General features: G+C 37.9%; 1 protein-coding gene across 5 annotated transcripts in view; it reads left to right on the top strand.

Annotated features, from left to right (window-relative positions):
* The window catches only part of Gria2 (glutamate ionotropic receptor AMPA type subunit 2), a 120,838-nt gene that overhangs the window by 43,118 nt on the left and 59,215 nt on the right, over window positions 1-18,505 (top strand). For all 5 annotated transcript variants that reach the window (XM_005344130.3, XM_005344129.3, XM_005344134.3 and 2 more), the window contains exon 3: window positions 15,344-15,583. In XM_005344130.3, the coding sequence (XP_005344187.1) occupies window positions 15,344-15,583 (240 nt within the window). The remainder of the gene's footprint in view (window positions 1-15,343; window positions 15,584-18,505) is intronic.

Genomic DNA, 18,505 nt, shown 5'->3' with positions numbered 1-18,505 from the left:
GAGGATGCAGTCTGGAGATGTAATCTGGGGATGTGGTCTGGAGATGCAGTCTGGGGATGCAGTCAGTGGATGTAGTCTGAGGATGCAGTCTGGAGGTGCAATCTGGGGATGCAATCTGGGGATGCAATCTGGAGATGCAATCTGGGGATGCAGTCTGGAGAGGCAGTCTGGAGATGCAGTCTGGGGATGCGGTCTGAGGATGCGGTCTGGAGATGCAGTCTGGGGATGCTGTCTGGAGATTCATAGATTCAGGCTTACCCCTCCAGTCTAAGGACTCAGGAGAGGTAAGAGGTCAGCTGCTCTGCTTCTCTGATCCCTCAGCTTTCACTCCCTAACATCTGACTCCAGGTTTTTATTTTTAAAACCAATTATAATTTATACAACATAAATACAAATGCCCAGTTATCAATTATCTTCTATTCCAGGATAATCAGACTCTAAGTGTGCTCTATTGGAATGAATGGTGAACAGTGTTCAATAATTGAGTGTCTGAATTGATAGAAATCTTTAATCATCTGATTGTAGTTGCAGATACCCATAAGAACTAAAAAAATGCTCAAGCTGCATCCAATTCATAATTTGGGACGCTAGTTTTGAAACACTGTGCTTATCATTTTAGTCTTATCTTTTAACTTGCTTTTCCTATAACAGTTATTTTTTTTTAAGACAACTCAAGTAAGCAGTGAGGCATGTCTGTGGCGGTGTGTCCTCCTGGTCTTAAATATATGAATACGTAGGTACTTGAATTGTGAAGGACTTTGTATGGCAGCCTGTGGTCCCCTACTCAGATACAGTAATCTCTTCACCACATGGCATATTTTCTTCGTGAGATTTGAAATGATGAACCGTGTTTCTTGTATTTCACTGTTTTTGGTGCCCAGAGTTGATCTCAGGCCCTTGTGGGGCCTCAGAGCTATATCCTAGCCCTTACCGCTTACATTTTCTGTGAGTGTTGCAAATTCCTAAATATTGATGATGCTTTGTTTTTGTTTAATAACATATCCCTATCAGAAGCAAGAGAGATTCTGAATTCAAACACTAGGTTGCTTCTACTAGTGGTAATAGGAAAATAGGTCATTTTGGCATAATTCAATATCTTGTATTTGCACAAGCAGTTTCATTTATTTTAACTATGTAACCTTTGGGGTATCTTGTGGGGAAACAAATGCCTTTTAATGTTGATTAAACTTGAGGTCAAGGTATAATTACCGGAATTTCAAGAAACACCTGAAGTAAAATTGAGCCTTACAAATTTACGAGTAGAATATTAAAAGCCCATTTGAAGTCTTTTAAAAAAAAAACTCATTTGTTTTGACATTTCCCATTTTCTACATCTTCATTGTAGACCCAGGTGTGAAATAATAATAATAAAAGTATAACTTTGTTGTGACCTCTTAGCCGAAGGCAGGTATATGATTTATCTGAAATTGCTCTCATTATAAACATTCAGAAAACTAAAACAATGAAAAACGGTGATGTTGAACAAGGGATCTTAACAAAGTAATCTATGCCCACTAATATTTTCCAGAATAACTCCGACATCCGCAAATCAGAACTTACAATTAAGATAATACAGGCTATGGATCTGATTTTCCTGAAAGCGAAAGCTTTTGTTATGAGCGTCTTCGTGCCTTCAGGTGATGTGCTCATGGAAATCAAATCATGTGGCAATATGGTATAGAACGTACAAAGTTCATAAAATTCTTCTTGAGGATTTGACGTGACGTTTGGATTCAATTATGCAGATTCCTGCTGTGAGTCAACTAATTTATACTGGGTGTAGACATAGAGACACGAAAACATGCCAGTGAAATTCAAGCTATTTTTTTTCTTTGCAAGGTGTGTTTTATTTGAAAACAAGATTTGTTTTATTTTCATGAATCATAAGTGTAATTTCTATAATATCTTAGGACAAACTGGTGGCCGTCTAGTTAGCAGGGAAGACCCTGCTAATGTGAGACAATCAGTGATGTGTGGTACATTGGAGTCTTTGTGAAGCGCCTGGGTCACAGCTCAGTTTGTGACTAGAGATTGTCTGGTACATTGCTCCTCTCCATCAGGATGAGCAAGAAAATCCTCCAGTCCAGGCTTAGAGGAAATCTCACTTCACCTTTGTTGCTCAGTCTCCCTGGTCTACAGAGTGCCCTGCCCTTGTCTTTCTGTCTGGTGTCCGTCAGCTGGTGATTCCCCACAATGCTCAGCTTGTCTTTTTCTTGCTATCTGTGGAGTCTCAACCAGAGCTGGCGGTTCTGCTCCCATTCACTTTGCTGCAGCAAGAGACCAAAATTCAAGGTTCTTGCAATGTCCTGGATATATAATTAATCTCACATGCATCAAATAATAATCTAACTTTTTCTAGAATTAAATTTTTGTGACTTGTTAGTGGGAGATCACCTCAAAGGTGGAATCTACAAATTGGAAAATATCTGCTAGTAAAACTTCTAGCTATATTACTTAGTGTCTCTGTGAGCACAGTGCAAGGTTGTACACTTGTGTTTGTGTGTTTACATGTGCATATGTGTGTATACATATAAACACAAACAATTGGTCCACATATTAAAAATACAGTTTTGTAAGCTTATGATCTCATAATGTCTCTTTGATTTAGAATATCTATCACTAATCCAGAATTCATTTTATCTACTGGGATGCTTTCCAGATGTTCTTAAGTGACATTTTTTAGCTGCTTCTAGAATGCTTGGGTTTAAATCCTACCATCATTATCATTTGTTGTGTTAGCTTGGAAAGTTTACTTAACCTCTTTCAGTGTTGATTGTTGGAACTATTAAATTACTATCCACAAGCCAATCAACAGTTCCTGAAACAGAGTTTAAACATTGTTATTACTTTACAGAATAATGGTTATGTAGACATTAGATTCAATATGTCAGTTTTCAAAACATCTTTATTTCATGAGGTTAAAGAATATATATATATATACACCATTTCACCCAATTCATACTATAATAGTTAATTTTATGAAAATACCATATAAAAGGATCTTAATTAACTTGAAAAATTCCCAAGAAACTGATATATATTTTCTGTTTAATAATTTCTAATATATAAGATGTATTTGATTAAAGATATTAATAGTTTACAAATTAGCAATATTCTGTACTCATTAACATCACTCTTCTGTTTTTTTGACCTTTTACATGATCAGCCCAAAAGGACTGAATTTTTGCTCGTTCCTTCTTGATTTTTAAAATACTTCCACAAGGAATTATTTTCTGAGATTAAACTAGCATTTAATCCATTCATTATTCCAGAGTGTACAGCTTATCATCTCTGGATTCACCATTAGGACTTACTTTATGTAGTTCCTTTTGATTGAAGATCTGTTGTCCTTCCTACTGAAATATGGCATGCACCATAATTTTACTCTTAAAAAAAATTGAAACCAGACACATTTTCAATTCTTTGATAATTTATTTTAGAAGCCATAGCTATACCGAAGACCTGCTTATTTTTACATTTTCTTTGTGGGCTTGGCTGTTATTGCACAACTTGAAGGAGGCAGGGAGCCAAATAAAGGATTTCAGAGTTCAGTATGGACTTTTGTTCTGCCTCAAACTCCCCAGCTGCACTCAATTTAGACACTCTCAAATTGCCAACTTCACAACTTACACTGTGACTCATATACATAGCTGTACATGCTCTCTAGAACCCTGCAGACATTTGTTTTGATATCTGAAATAATAACTTTAATTGCTTTCACATGTGCCTTTGTCCAAGATCACACGATGCTAACATAACTTGGGATACAGAAGTCATGATATATTATTAATATTTTCCCTTGCAATTAGTTTGCCTCTGCTCACTTTTAGTTCCTTTTTCATAGAAATAGTTATTGCCTTACTAAATGAGATGTTTGTTTCTGTTTCTTATCCATTGACTGTTCTTTTAATTTCATCCCTCTTAATAGCTTTGGTCCATTTTAATAATGGTGAAATGCTGACTGTATCATTATTTTTCCCTTTTATTATACTACCTATGATAGTATTCTAAAACGAGGGTGTGAATAATTATGGAATCATATGATAATGACTAAATATTGATATTTTGTGACCTACATTATATCGTCTCCCATATTTCCATACTCTGAACCACATGGTGGTGAACTGAACAATGATGAATAATATATGGGCTTTTAAAAACCAATCTACTATGAGAAAGGAAGAAATATGGGCTGTGAAAATGGATTTAATTTCATACATTGATCAAGTGTGTCAGATAGTTATTCAAATTCTCACTCAATTTTTATTGCTTCAATAACACATCGATGGCATGCCTCTTCAAATGTTTATCTTTGGAAATGAAGCACACATACAAATATAGAAACGTATTTCTCAAAAGCCAATGGTCCTATACCCATGCTTGCAGGCAGTACTATATGGAGTCGCCATGTTTAGTAAAAGAAAAAGTGTATGTTAAGTTGGGAGGAGAGAGGGTTGCTGGTGACAGGGAATAAACAAGGAACTGAAGGGGAGAGGGGGAGAGGGGGAGAGGTGGATTTGTTCAACACACATTACTTATATTGAAACAATTTATAAGCAAATCAGCCAAATACTTGTTCTAGATGATGAGTCAACAGGATCTTTAGGCTTGGCTTTGTGTTTGGACAGCCCACAGCTTCCTTAAGCAGCAAGTCTAAAACAGAATGCTTAAAGAATCTGAAAAGAACATTAGGGCAATGCAAAGTGTGGAAGGAATAACAGAATAAGTGTGTAGCTTCCAGACCAAAAGGGATAAAATGATTTAGGAGAAAGCGGAAGAGGACAGAGAAGAAATGTAAAAAGAACGACAAATGTAAGTCTAATAAAATATACAGATAATGGTGACTAAGACCCTTGAATTTGATTATATCTCATATTGAACTTATATGAAAAATAGGTGATAAAGTAATATACATAAGTGACTTGGCATTTTCTAGAATTTATTTCCTGAATGTGCAGTCATTTAGAGTCATATATAAGCTAGATGTTACTTTGAGGACATTGAGACCTTTAAATTCTGTCATTTTAAAGAAACACCCAGTTGGCTGTAGGCATGGTTATATGAACTCATACCACATCAGAGCATAGATGTGTGGAACTCACCTAGAGCCTGAGGCCAGCAAGACTTTTTAGAGGTGGAAACCGTGTGTGTGTGTGTGTGTGTGTGTGTGTGTGTGTGTGTGTGTGTGTGAAGGAAATACATGGCCAAGATGGAAATGGAAGCATCTCTTGTGAAACTGCATTTTATATAAACGGAGGTAACACTCCTTCTCTTCCATGTGCAGGTCCCATCATTAAAATTTACATCAGAGTTACTACCTGTTACTGTCGATCCCATTATAGCTTGCCACCTTGGATAAAGAATGAAGCAAAGATAAATATTATGGATTTCTAAAGCTGCATATATTAAAGGCCACAACAATAAACTTAGGACATTTAACCTCACTCAGACTACTTAGCATGAAAGTCAGGAAGGACAGATATTTGCTGGGGAGAATGAAAAATGCTTTCTTACAACTTCACAGTCTTCTATGACTGAGAGATGATATTGCATCACATTAATTATTTCTATGAAAAATGGGCTCAAGATGTATGCAAAGGGGAAGCAATTTATCACTGTGTAGATGGGCGCTACGACTGTAGGTTAAACATTAGTGAGGCAATTTATAGACACTGTCACTTGGGGGTATGCTTATTATTCCACACATTGTCTCGGGGCCATTTATTCTCGGGTTCACTAGCAATGCAGTGATTGCTGGAAATTTGGAGAGATTCGTGTAGATGCTAAGCTGCGGCCTCCATCTCCTTAGTGGAAGCGGTTCAGATCCACAGATGAGAAAATAAAGTTCGCCAGTAGATATTTAAACTTTAAAACTTCCATATTTGTGGAAAGGGGGTAGTTACTCCATTTCACCAATAATGTAGAAAATTGTGCTGACCTAAAATTTCCACAAATAATGGAATCATGGTTCGATTTCTATCATTCTCCCAAAAACTTTACATAAAATTCTAACCATGTGTGTACCACAGAATGTTACAACAATTATATGTTGAAGGCTTAAATGTCACTTACAGTAAGCTTTGAGGCTTAATTCATACACAATAAAGGGGAGCACCGTGCTTCATTGATGTATGTCTTTTTTGTCATATATCTTGCTGGATTATTAACTTCTTCACTTGGCATGAAAAATTCTCTCCACACAAAATAAATTTTGAAATAGTAGCACAATTGAATGTCCCAGGTGTTCCAAAGAGTGTCAACCTTTGCTTGACTAAAGATTGACCCAGTTTTATGTGGATTTTAAAACAAAGCCAATGAAACTGGGAGATGGTAAATTAGGAGAAAAGCATTGATTTCTGAGAATTTTGAGTACCAACTGAAATGAAGTCCTAGTGAATGAACTGTATCTTACATCTATTAGCCATTTGATTCTAATGTATCATCATCAAATAATAAATATTGTAATGATTTATTTATGAAATTCCTGATTTGCATATTGGAGACACAAAAATCCTTATGATTGTTTTTACTGTTAGAAGCACACTTATCTAAGCATTACTATTTTCTTGAGTATTATCTATAGTTTTAACAACACAATCCTTAAAGCATTCTTGTGAATTAGGTAGACAAGAAAACCCCTCAGGATTGGGAAGTGAGGTTCAAAATCAACAGTTTTCATACCAGGTGTCCAGAGAGTGGTAGAGCTGGCTTCTAATTCTCAACTTTGCTCTGTTCCTATACTGACCCCTTTGTTTAAGAAAGTCATAAATCAACAAGACACTCTAACTCTGTCACTCACTTTTCAGGTGGGTTGAAGACAGAGTAACAGTAGGATAGATACAGCATACAGTAAGTGTATACAAATAAAATAAGGGAAGGCAACATTCACTTGCTCATAGGCAGGACACGCTTCAAAGAACTGTTACTTCATTAAGGTGCCGTTTATTACATGGCTGCTCTGTGTCATGAACTTGTTGGGCTTGCACAGGTGATTGGATCTTTATTCTTTCCTCAGTTGAGCTAGTATTTAAAGAGAAAGCTAAGCAGTGATAGTACTGGCTAACCCACAGCCGTGGAAATGCCTTCAGAATCACACATGGTAAACACAGGAGACTCAGACCTCACAAAACCGGTAGAACTTGAGTGACGCTGTCTGCTATTTACTCAGCAATTGGAGCACATAGGTGGCTTCTAAGTAAGGGTGATTTGTGCTGTGATAGGAAAGAGACGTATTACAGGGGAGGTGGTTTGAGACGTTATTGCGGGAATTTAGTGACTAAGTGCTTACGAGACTCTGTTAGGCACTGTCTGCAAAGCTAAGGAACACAGATTAGAGGGGGCAAATGGACAGGACTTGCCAAATGCTTGTGTCCAGGTGGTCAAAGTGGGAAGATCCTTATCTCTTTTGGCCTTAGAAGATGGGTTTCAGTATATGAACACTGTTTTGTGAAAGTGATAGATTACAAGCTAAAGGAAAATATGAGCACACTTTTGGCGCATCATAGATAGATGGCTAGTGTTAGCATTAATTAGAATATGGAGAGTAAGGTGGAAAGACAGAGGATTCCATGTGGCTGATTAGCGGCCAACACTGCTGAGAGAGTTGCTTTTTGTGTCTGTTAATGCCTTCCTTCCTATCTTACGTTGATGTAGATAATATTGCTATCCTCATGCTAAGGCAGAGAAAGGCAACCTGACTCACCAAGCAAAACTCCAGATCCAGATTCAAATTGCTGTCATTATTAAACTTTTCAGCTTCTGGACCCACAATTATTGCCAGCACATCCTTGGATACTGAATAACCTCTCTATATCTTTATGCTATCAAGGGTAATTATGTGTTTTTAGATACTGTAAAACAGCTGTTTAATATATTTTTTTTACTATAGGAACCATACTCTTGACATTTTGTTGCAATTGTTTTAAGGATAAATTATTTGAACAGAAATAACTATAATATAAGCATATATATTATATATATATATATATATATTAACAACAATAGTGTATGTGATAGTTATCCTGCATATTTTCTGGTTTCCTAAAGAGGTGTATACAAATAAACAACTGGGGTGATGGACCTCTAGAAAACATTTACATGAAAAGGTGGGTAGGTCCTTGGTAATAAGGATGAGATTCCTAAGAAATAGAATGTAAAAAGGACAAAAAGAATTGAAAGACAAATCAGCAGAGATTGCCTTTTAAATAGTGTGTTTTAGGCAGATCTGTAGGGAAAAAGAAGACACTGAGAGAAGAGAGAGACAAACATCATAATCAAAGAGAAAGAAAAGGAAGGCAGAGATGCAAGAAATGTCTAGGAATCGCTGCTCAGCAAACCTCAGCTAAATAGATACTTACTTGTCAAGTTCATGCTTGTTGGACATCAGAATGCAGCCTAACAGGTTCTAAACAACATGTGTCCACTGTGGAGTGGACAGAGTGGAATAAAATAGGTGGAGGGGTGTTGTGAACAGAACAGCGAAGGACCATCAAGGAAATTTTCTGCAATTCTAAATCTAAGTAGCGTCATTAATTCCCATGCTGGCACAGAAGAGCAACCTATAGGAAGATGGCGTTTCCCAGGCTAAACTTCTGCAAATTTTCTTCTTTCCTTTTCTTTTCTCTTTTCCTCATTCCTCTTTTTATTTTCATTTTCTCCAAGAAATTGGAATTTTAAATTTTCCACGTAGGTAAAATAGTTGTGGGGGACAAGAGTGATGATGGTAAAGGTCTCAGAAACATGTGTGTCATCCTGGCGTGATTAGGCACATACCGAATCTAGTTCGTAGAAATCATTTTCACAATTAGATCCCAGCCCGCCTTAACTAGAGGGTGAGATCCTGTTATAAAATAACAGAAAATAAAACAACAAAATCCCAGGAGCATGTGCCTAAAAGTTAAAATTGCAATGAGAAGGAGGAAACCTGTAAGACACAGAGTCAAACTGAAGAGAACAAGTGTTAGTCAAGTCTGTGGTGCATTATTTTTAGCTTGAGTGGTAGAGGAACAAGTCGGTAGACGGTAATTCAAGGCAGAGACAAAATACTAAGGTGGTATGGTTTGCAGGCAGTAGTGTAGAGAAGAAATTAGCACAGAAAACTATTAGTTGTAATGGAAAGAATCCCAAATCACACATTTAGACAAGGTCAGAGATCCTCAGTAGACATGAGCAAGATATGATTGGACTCTTGAGTAGAAGATCATTGTAACCAGTGAGAGGAAAACTTCAACGGTAAAGTCTGTTCAAGCACTATGAGAGGGGAAGGTCTCTTGTGCTGTCTGGAGTATAAGGGCAGTGGTCCTTCTTGATGGAGCCATCACCAGATACAAGCTGAGCTGCAAAGGGGCTGTTGCCTCCCTGCTTGTGAAGAAGTTAACACCACTTCATAAAGGGGCATATAATCTATAAATGTAAAAAGATCTCAATCATATACAGCTCTTTATTCTTTCTACTAAACAGTGGTGTGAAGCCTTCCAGACTGTGTCGTGAATGCCACATTAGCAGCACCAGCGAGCAGGATGACCCAAGAGGATAGAAGTGTTGCATGCACCATCAGCATTGTTGCTGGCTTATATCATCTGTTCTCGTGACAAAAAGGGAAGCAATCAGCAAGTTCCTTACACTCGGGAGATTAGGACTTCTGTGGTTTGACCTAAAATGTCTTAAGGAAAGATTTTACTTTGCTGAGTTTTTCAATGTTGTTATTAAAAATTTAACTCAAGTAGAACTCAACAAGAGAGTGTCTTCACTGACTCCTTTGCAATCATTTTTAAACCCTTACTCATATGTGACCTTCTTATGGTAATCAATCTAATCATTCGGAAACTTACAATAATGTGTAAAATTGTAATTGTACAATTGTTTTTCTCTGTCTTCTATTTCTATGATGACTGTTTGGTAATTCTAATATTGTCTACAACATTTTAGAAAGCTTGTTATTTTTTCACATTTTCCCCAAGAGTTAATAGCACACTATTCTGGATAATCTAGGTATTTCTAAACTTTCTTACATTAGAAGATGTAGGGCAGGGTGGAAACTTTACCCTTTGGAAGCATCATTGGGGAATAAAGTGGAGATAAAAATGAAATAATTAAGCACATTTCTAATTAATTCAGAATACCTCTCTCAGTTTTAGTGTTTAATGTGTCAATAGGTTTCTCTACCCTCCCATAATGGTTATCGTTCCAATAGGAAATGCTCTTGCAAGTTCATAAGTTGAATGTTCCCTTCCCATACTGGTAGAATTATTTGGAGAAATAGTAGGAATTTATATGATGTGATGTTTAAGTTGGTAATTATGGGTATGCCAATGGAGGTTGGCAGCCAGCTTCTGTTTCTGTCTTTTTGCTTCCTGTCTGCTACAAGACTCCTCTTGTGTATGTTTCTATGCATGACTGGTGGGGGCTGTGGACCCTTAGACCCTGAATTTTCTGTAAACAACTTGCTTGCAGCTTCTCTGAGCAAAACAACTTGTTTTCCTGAGTTAGCAGCTGCTCTGAGCATGAGACAAGGGAGTGATTTCTGGTGGCTACAGCTGAAAGATCTCAAGAGCTGGGGCATGGCCAGAGCCCTATATAACCTTCCCCTGAACACAATAAAGGGGGTATTCTTGGGGCGTTCTTGTTTCAAGGATGGCCCATGTCTCTGTCTCTGTCTCTGTCTCTGTCTCTGTCTCTCTCTCTCTCTCTCTCTCTCTCTGTGTGTGTGTGTGTGTGTGTGTTGCAATCTCCAGGGCCCTTACTCATAGGGCAGAAGCTACAGGTAATACCATATTACACATAGTACAGGTGCTACAGAACCGTAGTACACATAGCAGCAGTGCGGTATACTCGACCAAGGACCCAAAATGACAAGAGCAAAGGATTGTAGGTGATGAAAGCACTGAAACCAAAAATGAAAAGAAGTTCTTATTTTATTAAATTTATTATGTCATACAGTGGCATAAGGATGAAAAGTTTATCACTCATTTCCACTAATACAGAAAGTCAGTCCTAAGAATGCGTTCACTGCTATTAGTAAACCTTATCCTTACCATGCATTTGTTAAATTTTGGGAATGAGAATATAGAAAGGATTTAGGAAAGTGTAGAGATCTATGCTATTAAAAGCCTACAGTGCTATAGGTAAAGCTGACTGAGTTATTCCAATATGAACTTAGAAGTCAAGAATGCAGGTCATGAAGAATTAACTCATGAAGATGCAGATAGAAATAAAGACCTTACTGATAGTAGTAATCAAAGATATTTATGTTTTGTTATGGCAATGAATTTCTCTACCTATTGTCCATTTCATGAGACCCCTTGGGTAGCTGTGTTTAGCTGGTGAAAGAATGTTTAAGATAGTCAACATCTTGGCTGTGGCATTGTCAGAAAATCTTTTATCCAGGTTTATAGTGATAATTGTGAACAAAGAGTATGGCAGAAAGTCTTGTAAAGGCTGGGAAAGGAGAAAATTTGAGGCCGAGTAAGATGTACTTGTTAGCAAGAATAGCACCATTCAAAATAAGTTAATTACTTTCAACTGGGAAAAAGAAAGAATGCCAGGAAGACGACTAAGAATAAATAAGACCACATCAAACCCAGAGTTGACAAGTTCACAAGAGGTAAACTTGCTTAACATGCTCTGTCATCCTCCAGTTAGACACAGGCTTGCTGGGGGAAGTATTTCTTTACATTAAGAAACCTAAGCAGTCACGGGCTCCTATGTATACTGTCCAAAGAAAGGTGACCAGTGCTTAAGAGGGCAGCAGTCCTTGATGTTATCCACATGATGCTAGTTTTGGGAAACTAGCACAAAGCAGGCATCCCATGAAGGCTTCAGTGTGAAAGGCAAGTTGGCAAAGCCATAGCGATGGAGCAACTCAAGCCCGTTGACCTTCTTATTATGATACCCTGCATCTTGGATATCTTACGTTTTGCACAGTGCTGAAAATCTTAGTGTTTCTTCTGATATATTTTTATCTTCTTCTTTCTTCCCCCATCTCTTCCTTGTTACTCCTTTTTACTTTATTTTAGAAATGGGATTTTTATTTTGATATTTTTTTATCTTGGAAGTACACACCCTTATGTTTGGTATGGTTTAGAGGGTCATGGGTGAGAATTTGGCTTGTATCTCAGAAAAGACTTTAAATCAGTTCATTAATGGCTAAGATGATGCTGACTCTCAGAGACAGGCAATTCATTCTGCATTATGAGGTAGGTAGAAGCCTTAGGAAGCCAGAGCAAAATGATAAAATGTGACTAAGAAATTACCCCTACACCTTTTGCTAATGTTAAAATCTTACACCCCAGTTTGTGAGGATTTTTAGGAACGTGAGAGAAACTGTAAGCTAGTACCTAAATGGAGGCAGTAGGTCCCTTGGGCATGTTCTTGGGAGTGACAGCTTGTGCCAGTTCCTTCTTCATCTCCCTCTGCTGCTTGACATCTATGTAAAAAAAAAATGAAAGCAGAACTTTCTTATCAAAGACCTACAAGGCACTTGGTGACAATAATACAAAGTCAAATACAAGCCTGTACTGGGGAACAACTGTAGAAGATTGCAGAAGGTCTTGGATGTGTGGACATGAGGCACTCATGTAACATAAGATTCAGCTCCCATTCTCAGACTGTTATTGTGAACTTGGAAATAGTACTTCACTTAAAGTGCTTGCTCGGAGATCTCAATGTCACTCTTACTGTATCTGGAGATAATGAACATGACCGAGAAATATTGAACAAGTGGCATGTGTAGAAATAGGATATTAAGAAAGAAATACCCCAAAAATAGAGTGAAGTAGGAAAAAAGAAAGTCATTATAATTTGTGAACCATAAGGTGATAGGTTTGAGGGTGACCAAGGTCATGTTGTAAAGCAGTATTCACTGAAGAATTGGCAGAAGTTCCTAGAGAATGTATGGTTTCTGACTTGAAAGAGATAAAATTTCTTATAAAGTTTTATACAGTTTGCTTTTCTTATTGAGACAAAGGAAGTGCTTCCAGCTGCTTACGTAACAAAGAAGTCTCTTGACTGCACAGTTCAGATCTGTGAAAAATGAAATGTGTGGCTCTTTACTGAGATTCTGTATTCAAACAGCGGCTTTCTTTTTGAGCATTCCGGTGATGCTGCTCTCTCCATCATGAAAACTATTGTGCTCAAGAGAGGAAGTCCCATCAATAAATCATATTGCATGAAAACCCCAGTGTCTGGACGCCACGCCAACCTTTCCGTGGAAATCAGATAAAGTAGATCCAGGGAGAATTTTACAGCAACCCTTCCTTTTCAGATGTCATACTTCATCAACCTAAGATTTAACAAGAATTATAACCAATTTAAATTTAAAATACCCATGTCAGTACGCATTTATCCATGTACAAATTAAGAGATCATTGCTGAGTTTGCCTGGAAGACTTAATAGCCAAAGGTCTTTTTCATCTATATGATGAACCAACTCAGTCATCAAATATATTAAAGGCTACTTTCCTTACCTAGAGGAGGACAAATAAAATAACACAATTTCATCTTGTAGTTACATGAAATATATGAAAAAACATTGTTGTTTATTTTCTGATGTATTAACATCGCTTAATAATTGAAATGTTGGCTATTAGTTACAGATCATCTAGATTTGCTTATTAGAATCTACATGTACTTTAACAAGGCTCTTGTTTGTGAAAAAAATCTATTTCCGCTCATCTTTGTGAAAGAGATTCAGTAAAGTAAGATAGTATTGGAAGTAATTCATGTGGAAGATGCTGATAGGTTCAGGGTCATTCAGCAAATACCAGCTATGCATCCATCAAAAGTATCTGATCCCGTGGGCTGGTGACTGAGGGCTGCTACAGTTGGTTTCTATAGAGCACTGAAATCCTGAGCCGAGTTGCTTTTACTTATCAGAAAGGGACAGTCATATTGGTGTTTCCAAAGAGCATTCCAATTATAGTGACGAAATATGAATGGGAGGGACCAGGAGTACAAAAGCAACAACATTTGTGTAGATAGTCCATTAATTGTGCTTTTATAAAGTATTGTAGAATAGATATGAATGCAGATTGTGAATGCAGACTGCTTGGGTTTGAACGCATCTCTTACTGGCTACAAGCTATTTACTCAAAGTGGTAATTTTCCTGTCATTATTTTGGGGATAATAAAAGATCCTATCTCCCCGCCGCGGTGGCAGGGAGGAGGCGGAAATCCTCAATAAATAAATAAATTTAAAAAAAAAAGATCCTATCTCAAGAGTTATCATGAGAAAGAAATGAGTTAATATAAAACCTAACAGACACATGATATGCATAATGTAAGAATTTCCTGTTAGTGAAGTAGGGTGGACGGAATGGAGAGAAACTTAGTAGCACATTTGAGTATATTGATTTCACCAAAGAACTGCCAGACAGAGGAACAAGTAAGTAGGTTAAGGCAACTGTTAAAGTAAAATTAGGAAATTTATTTAATTTTATTAGCTGTATTTAACTGCTAATTGACTGAGTGACAGAGATGAGCATATGCCTCTCTGGTGATAGACCTCTGTATATCTGAGACAAACATGGTATTTTCTTCTCACGGAGATTTCTTAACGTTGGCACTATGGAAACACTAATCTTGTGATAGAAAGCACCATCAGCTTAAATTTCTTTGTATGTGTGTGTGTCGGCACATCTGTGTGAGCCAGTGAGTGTGCTCATGTGTGTATGTGCATGAAGAAGGCAGATGTCATATTTGGGGGGGTTCCTTGTTACCACAGTCTACTTTATTATTACATGGGGTCTCTCATTGAATCTGGGGCTTACTGGTTAGAGTAGGCCATTTGATAAGTGAATCCCAGGGTTGTTCCTGTCTCCACCTCCCCAGTGATGGTGTCTCTCATGCATGGTACTATGGCTGGCTTTTTAATGGGGTTTCCATGGCTCACACTGTTAGATGCTTGTGTGGCCTGCATTTTACCAACTGAGCTCATAAATTTGAAAAGGAGTGGAAAAGGGGGACATAGGAGGGGTTGAAATGGGAAACGGGAAGGGGAAAGAGAATTCAATTACATTTTAATTAAAATAATACTTTAAACCTCAATGAATTATACATTTAAAAAAAATGTCCTAAGATACGTTTACCCATGTGAAGCTTGTCAAATAATCTATGCATTTTCATGTAGCCTTATTTCCTGCTTTTTATCCTTTATAGTTTTTTAAATTTATCTAACTGAATGCTAAATAAATGTTTCTATAAATTTTGATGAATCATTAGTATTAACTTACTATTTCTTTTGATCTGGTAACGATCTTGTACTTTACATGAATGCCCTATTTCAGAAATACCCATATGATTACATGGTGATTAAATAACTCACCTTTTCTGTGCTTCTCATGTCCAGTCTGCTCCCAGTTCTCAAGAGGCGTCTATGCCATCTTCGGATTTTACGACAAGAAGTCCGTAAACACCATAACGTCCTTCTGTGGGACGCTCCACGTGTCCTTCATCACTCCGAGCTTCCCGACAGATGGCACGCATCCGTTTGTCATCCAGATGCGACCTGACCTCAAAGGAGCCCTTCTTAGCTTGATCGAGTACTACCAATGGGACAAGTTTGCGTACCTCTACGACAGCGACAGGGGTAGGTAACAGGAGTCCCTTCCTAATGGGTCCAGCACAGCATTGGCCTTTCGTATGGCTATGGGGCGCTCTAAAAGTAAATAAATGCCTAAGAATTTCTTGGTTTCATTTTTATGTAATTAAACCATGCAATTTTAGTATATTTACATGCTTAAAGTTAAACAAAACAAAAAAAAACCAAATTAAACAAAAATCCCAATGCAAAAACAGAACAAGACAACAGCAACAACAAACACAGGCACACAATCAAGAGGAAGAGATTCAGAGCACAGTTGAAAGGGGTAGCCTGTGACAATCTAATGACTTAGTATTCAGTCCTAGCACATGTGAGCCATGTGAGCAACAAAGACTCCAGAATGGCTATGTTCCTCATCAGAAAAGTGGCTTAAAGGGAATCCATACAAGCATATAGATAGAAAGTGTTATAGTATTGTATAGTTACTAAATCTTGTTCAATGCAAAAGATTTATCAGGTGGAAAGTAGCCTTCTTTTAAAATAAGGTCTCTGAACCTCAGAGAAGTTGCAGGATGCTCGTGAGGTCATGATCTACCCGTGTGTAGAATAGTCCAGCACAGGCCTCTGGCATCCAACGCCAACTGCCTTATATAATTCCACAGGATTGTTTATGTGTTCTATCAGTGCGCCAACTTGGGGATGGGGAATTCTTTGTTTCTGTATTCTTTACCGTATTAGAAGGGCTGCTTTAGGAGTTTAGGAGCCAAGGTCTTCTTACTATTCATCATGTCTGTGATGAGCATACATGAGTCTGTGCACACCTCATATTGTATAAAATACTTTGGGGGATGTTGATGTGTCTTTGGAGGTCATCTGTAAGCAAAGGCAAGAGGGTAAAGCGCTTTATAGAGACATAGCTAGGCTCCACAGTGCTTCCTTTTGCAGCTCACTTCTCAGAATACTTAAAGTTTCAAGAGAAATTCAGAAGCCCTTTTTTTCGTTTTGTTTTGTTTTGTTTATTTTTGTTTTTCGAGACAGGGTTTCTCTGTGGTTTTGGAGCCTGTCCTGGAACTAGCTCTTGTAGACCAGGCTGGTCTCGAACTCACAGAGATCCGCCTGCTTTGACCAAGTTGGAGCACCTTGTTGTGCTGAAAGGCAGTCTGGAGGGAGCCAGTGTCAGTCCGTTCTCCTTCTATCACTCACGCTTGGCTGAGGCAGGCCTGCTCAAGCTGGGGTCTGGCTTCAGTCCTGTCCCCTTGAACCAAGGCATGACTGGCCTCTGTGTAAAAACCAGTCAGTACTCATAATATAATATCATCTGTGTCAACAGCTTCATCTCCTGTTTTGAGAAGGAAGAATTGATATCTACATCATGCATGTAAAATACAGGCAGAGTCATGATGGTAAATGTGGATTTCAAAGTTCAGGGTGACTTTAATATGGGTTTCCTGTGTATGTGATAAAAACAATTTACAAGACCTAGCTTATTGGTATTTAGGCTTCCCTGTTGCCCTCTGACCACTTTTTTAGGACTTAGCATCCCTGGAACTCTTCTGGAAGTTCGGCATATTTTAATTGCATTTCTCACACTTACTTCATAGTGATGCTATTTCCATCTATGTGTATATTTCATATTTGGTCGCTTCTTTTCTGGACCTAAGCCCCCAGGTCCATGTACTACCACACATTCAACACCTCACGTCTTTAATGCCACACTGCTTTCTGTGGGATCCATTTTCAACAAAGCAATCAGAATTATTTTAAATGTGTTTCCTTTGGCAGCATCAATCTCAATGGCTTCTTCATATTACAATCAGGATAACATTGGAATTCTCAGACTGGCTTTCAGGCTTTATAATATATGGGTCCTGCCCAGTTCTCCAGTGAGTTTTCCAGACTTGCTCATTCACTAAATCTAAATCCTAAATCTGATTGATCTTCCTTCACATTCTGACTTGGGCCAAACCATTTTCACCCCAAGTGTCTGCATATAGCTCAGATTTATAGAGGCTCTTGATGTCCGCTTTGATATACAGTTTCCTGAGGACATCTGTTATACTGGCATTTTCTTACAAAGCAATGTTTTATTCCCCTTCCTAGGATGTAAAACAATTTATAATTAATACTGTATTTGATATATCACTCAAGAACTATTTATTGAGTTCCTACTGAATTCCAAGGACAGATTCAGTCACCCAGAATAAGGTCTGTTTGTTACTTATGGCTTTACTGTTAGCTGCAGGAAAACTCTACACAGAAGCACTCCTCACCCTGGCTGTGAGGTTCATAACTAGACATGCAGAGCTACAGGTAATGCTAGACACAGAGTTGATATTCACTGAATGAGTTAAATGTCTGGGCCTCTTAAATTTAATCTGATATTAGAAGGCAATCATGCTTGCTAAGTTGAAGCAGCAGAAGATGAACAAATCTTACATGTAGATGAGGCCAGAGGCCAGATCAATGACTGTATGAATTTTAAATTGTTATACACTCTAGGAAGGGGAATAAGACATTGCTTTGTAAGGAAATGCCAGCATGACAGGTTTAGAAGTATACCTCACCCTTGCCTTCCTTCTGTTATTCCCATTAATTAAAAATGAGCAAGAGCAGGTGTGTTTCTGACTCTTTTGCCTGCTCTTGGGACTCTTTTCCTCTTATTACCGTGTCCAGCCTCCATATGAGGGCTTTTGCCTTGTCTACTGTATCTTGTTTTGTCCTGTTCAGCTTCTGTCTCTCTTTTCTGAAGAGGACATGGAGGGGAGTAGATTTGGGGACGAGAGGAAGGTGTGGGGATCTGGGAGGAGTAAAGAGAGGATGTATTGTATGAGAGAAGAATCTGTTTTCAATGAAAAAAGGTGAACCTCAAAAACATTCAAATAGACAACAGCAACATCTGACATAAACAGAGGAAGGAAGAGAAACACAAAGACTAGAAGAGAAATATTCAGAAATAAAAGAACGGAC

This window comes from Microtus ochrogaster, chromosome 1 (genome assembly GCF_000317375.1).
Source record: "Microtus ochrogaster isolate Prairie Vole_2 chromosome 1, MicOch1.0, whole genome shotgun sequence".
Taxonomy (NCBI): Eukaryota; Metazoa; Chordata; class Mammalia; order Rodentia; family Cricetidae; genus Microtus; species Microtus ochrogaster.
Note: the sequence above shows the minus strand (reverse complement) of the source record. Positions and strands in the feature narration are given on the sequence as shown.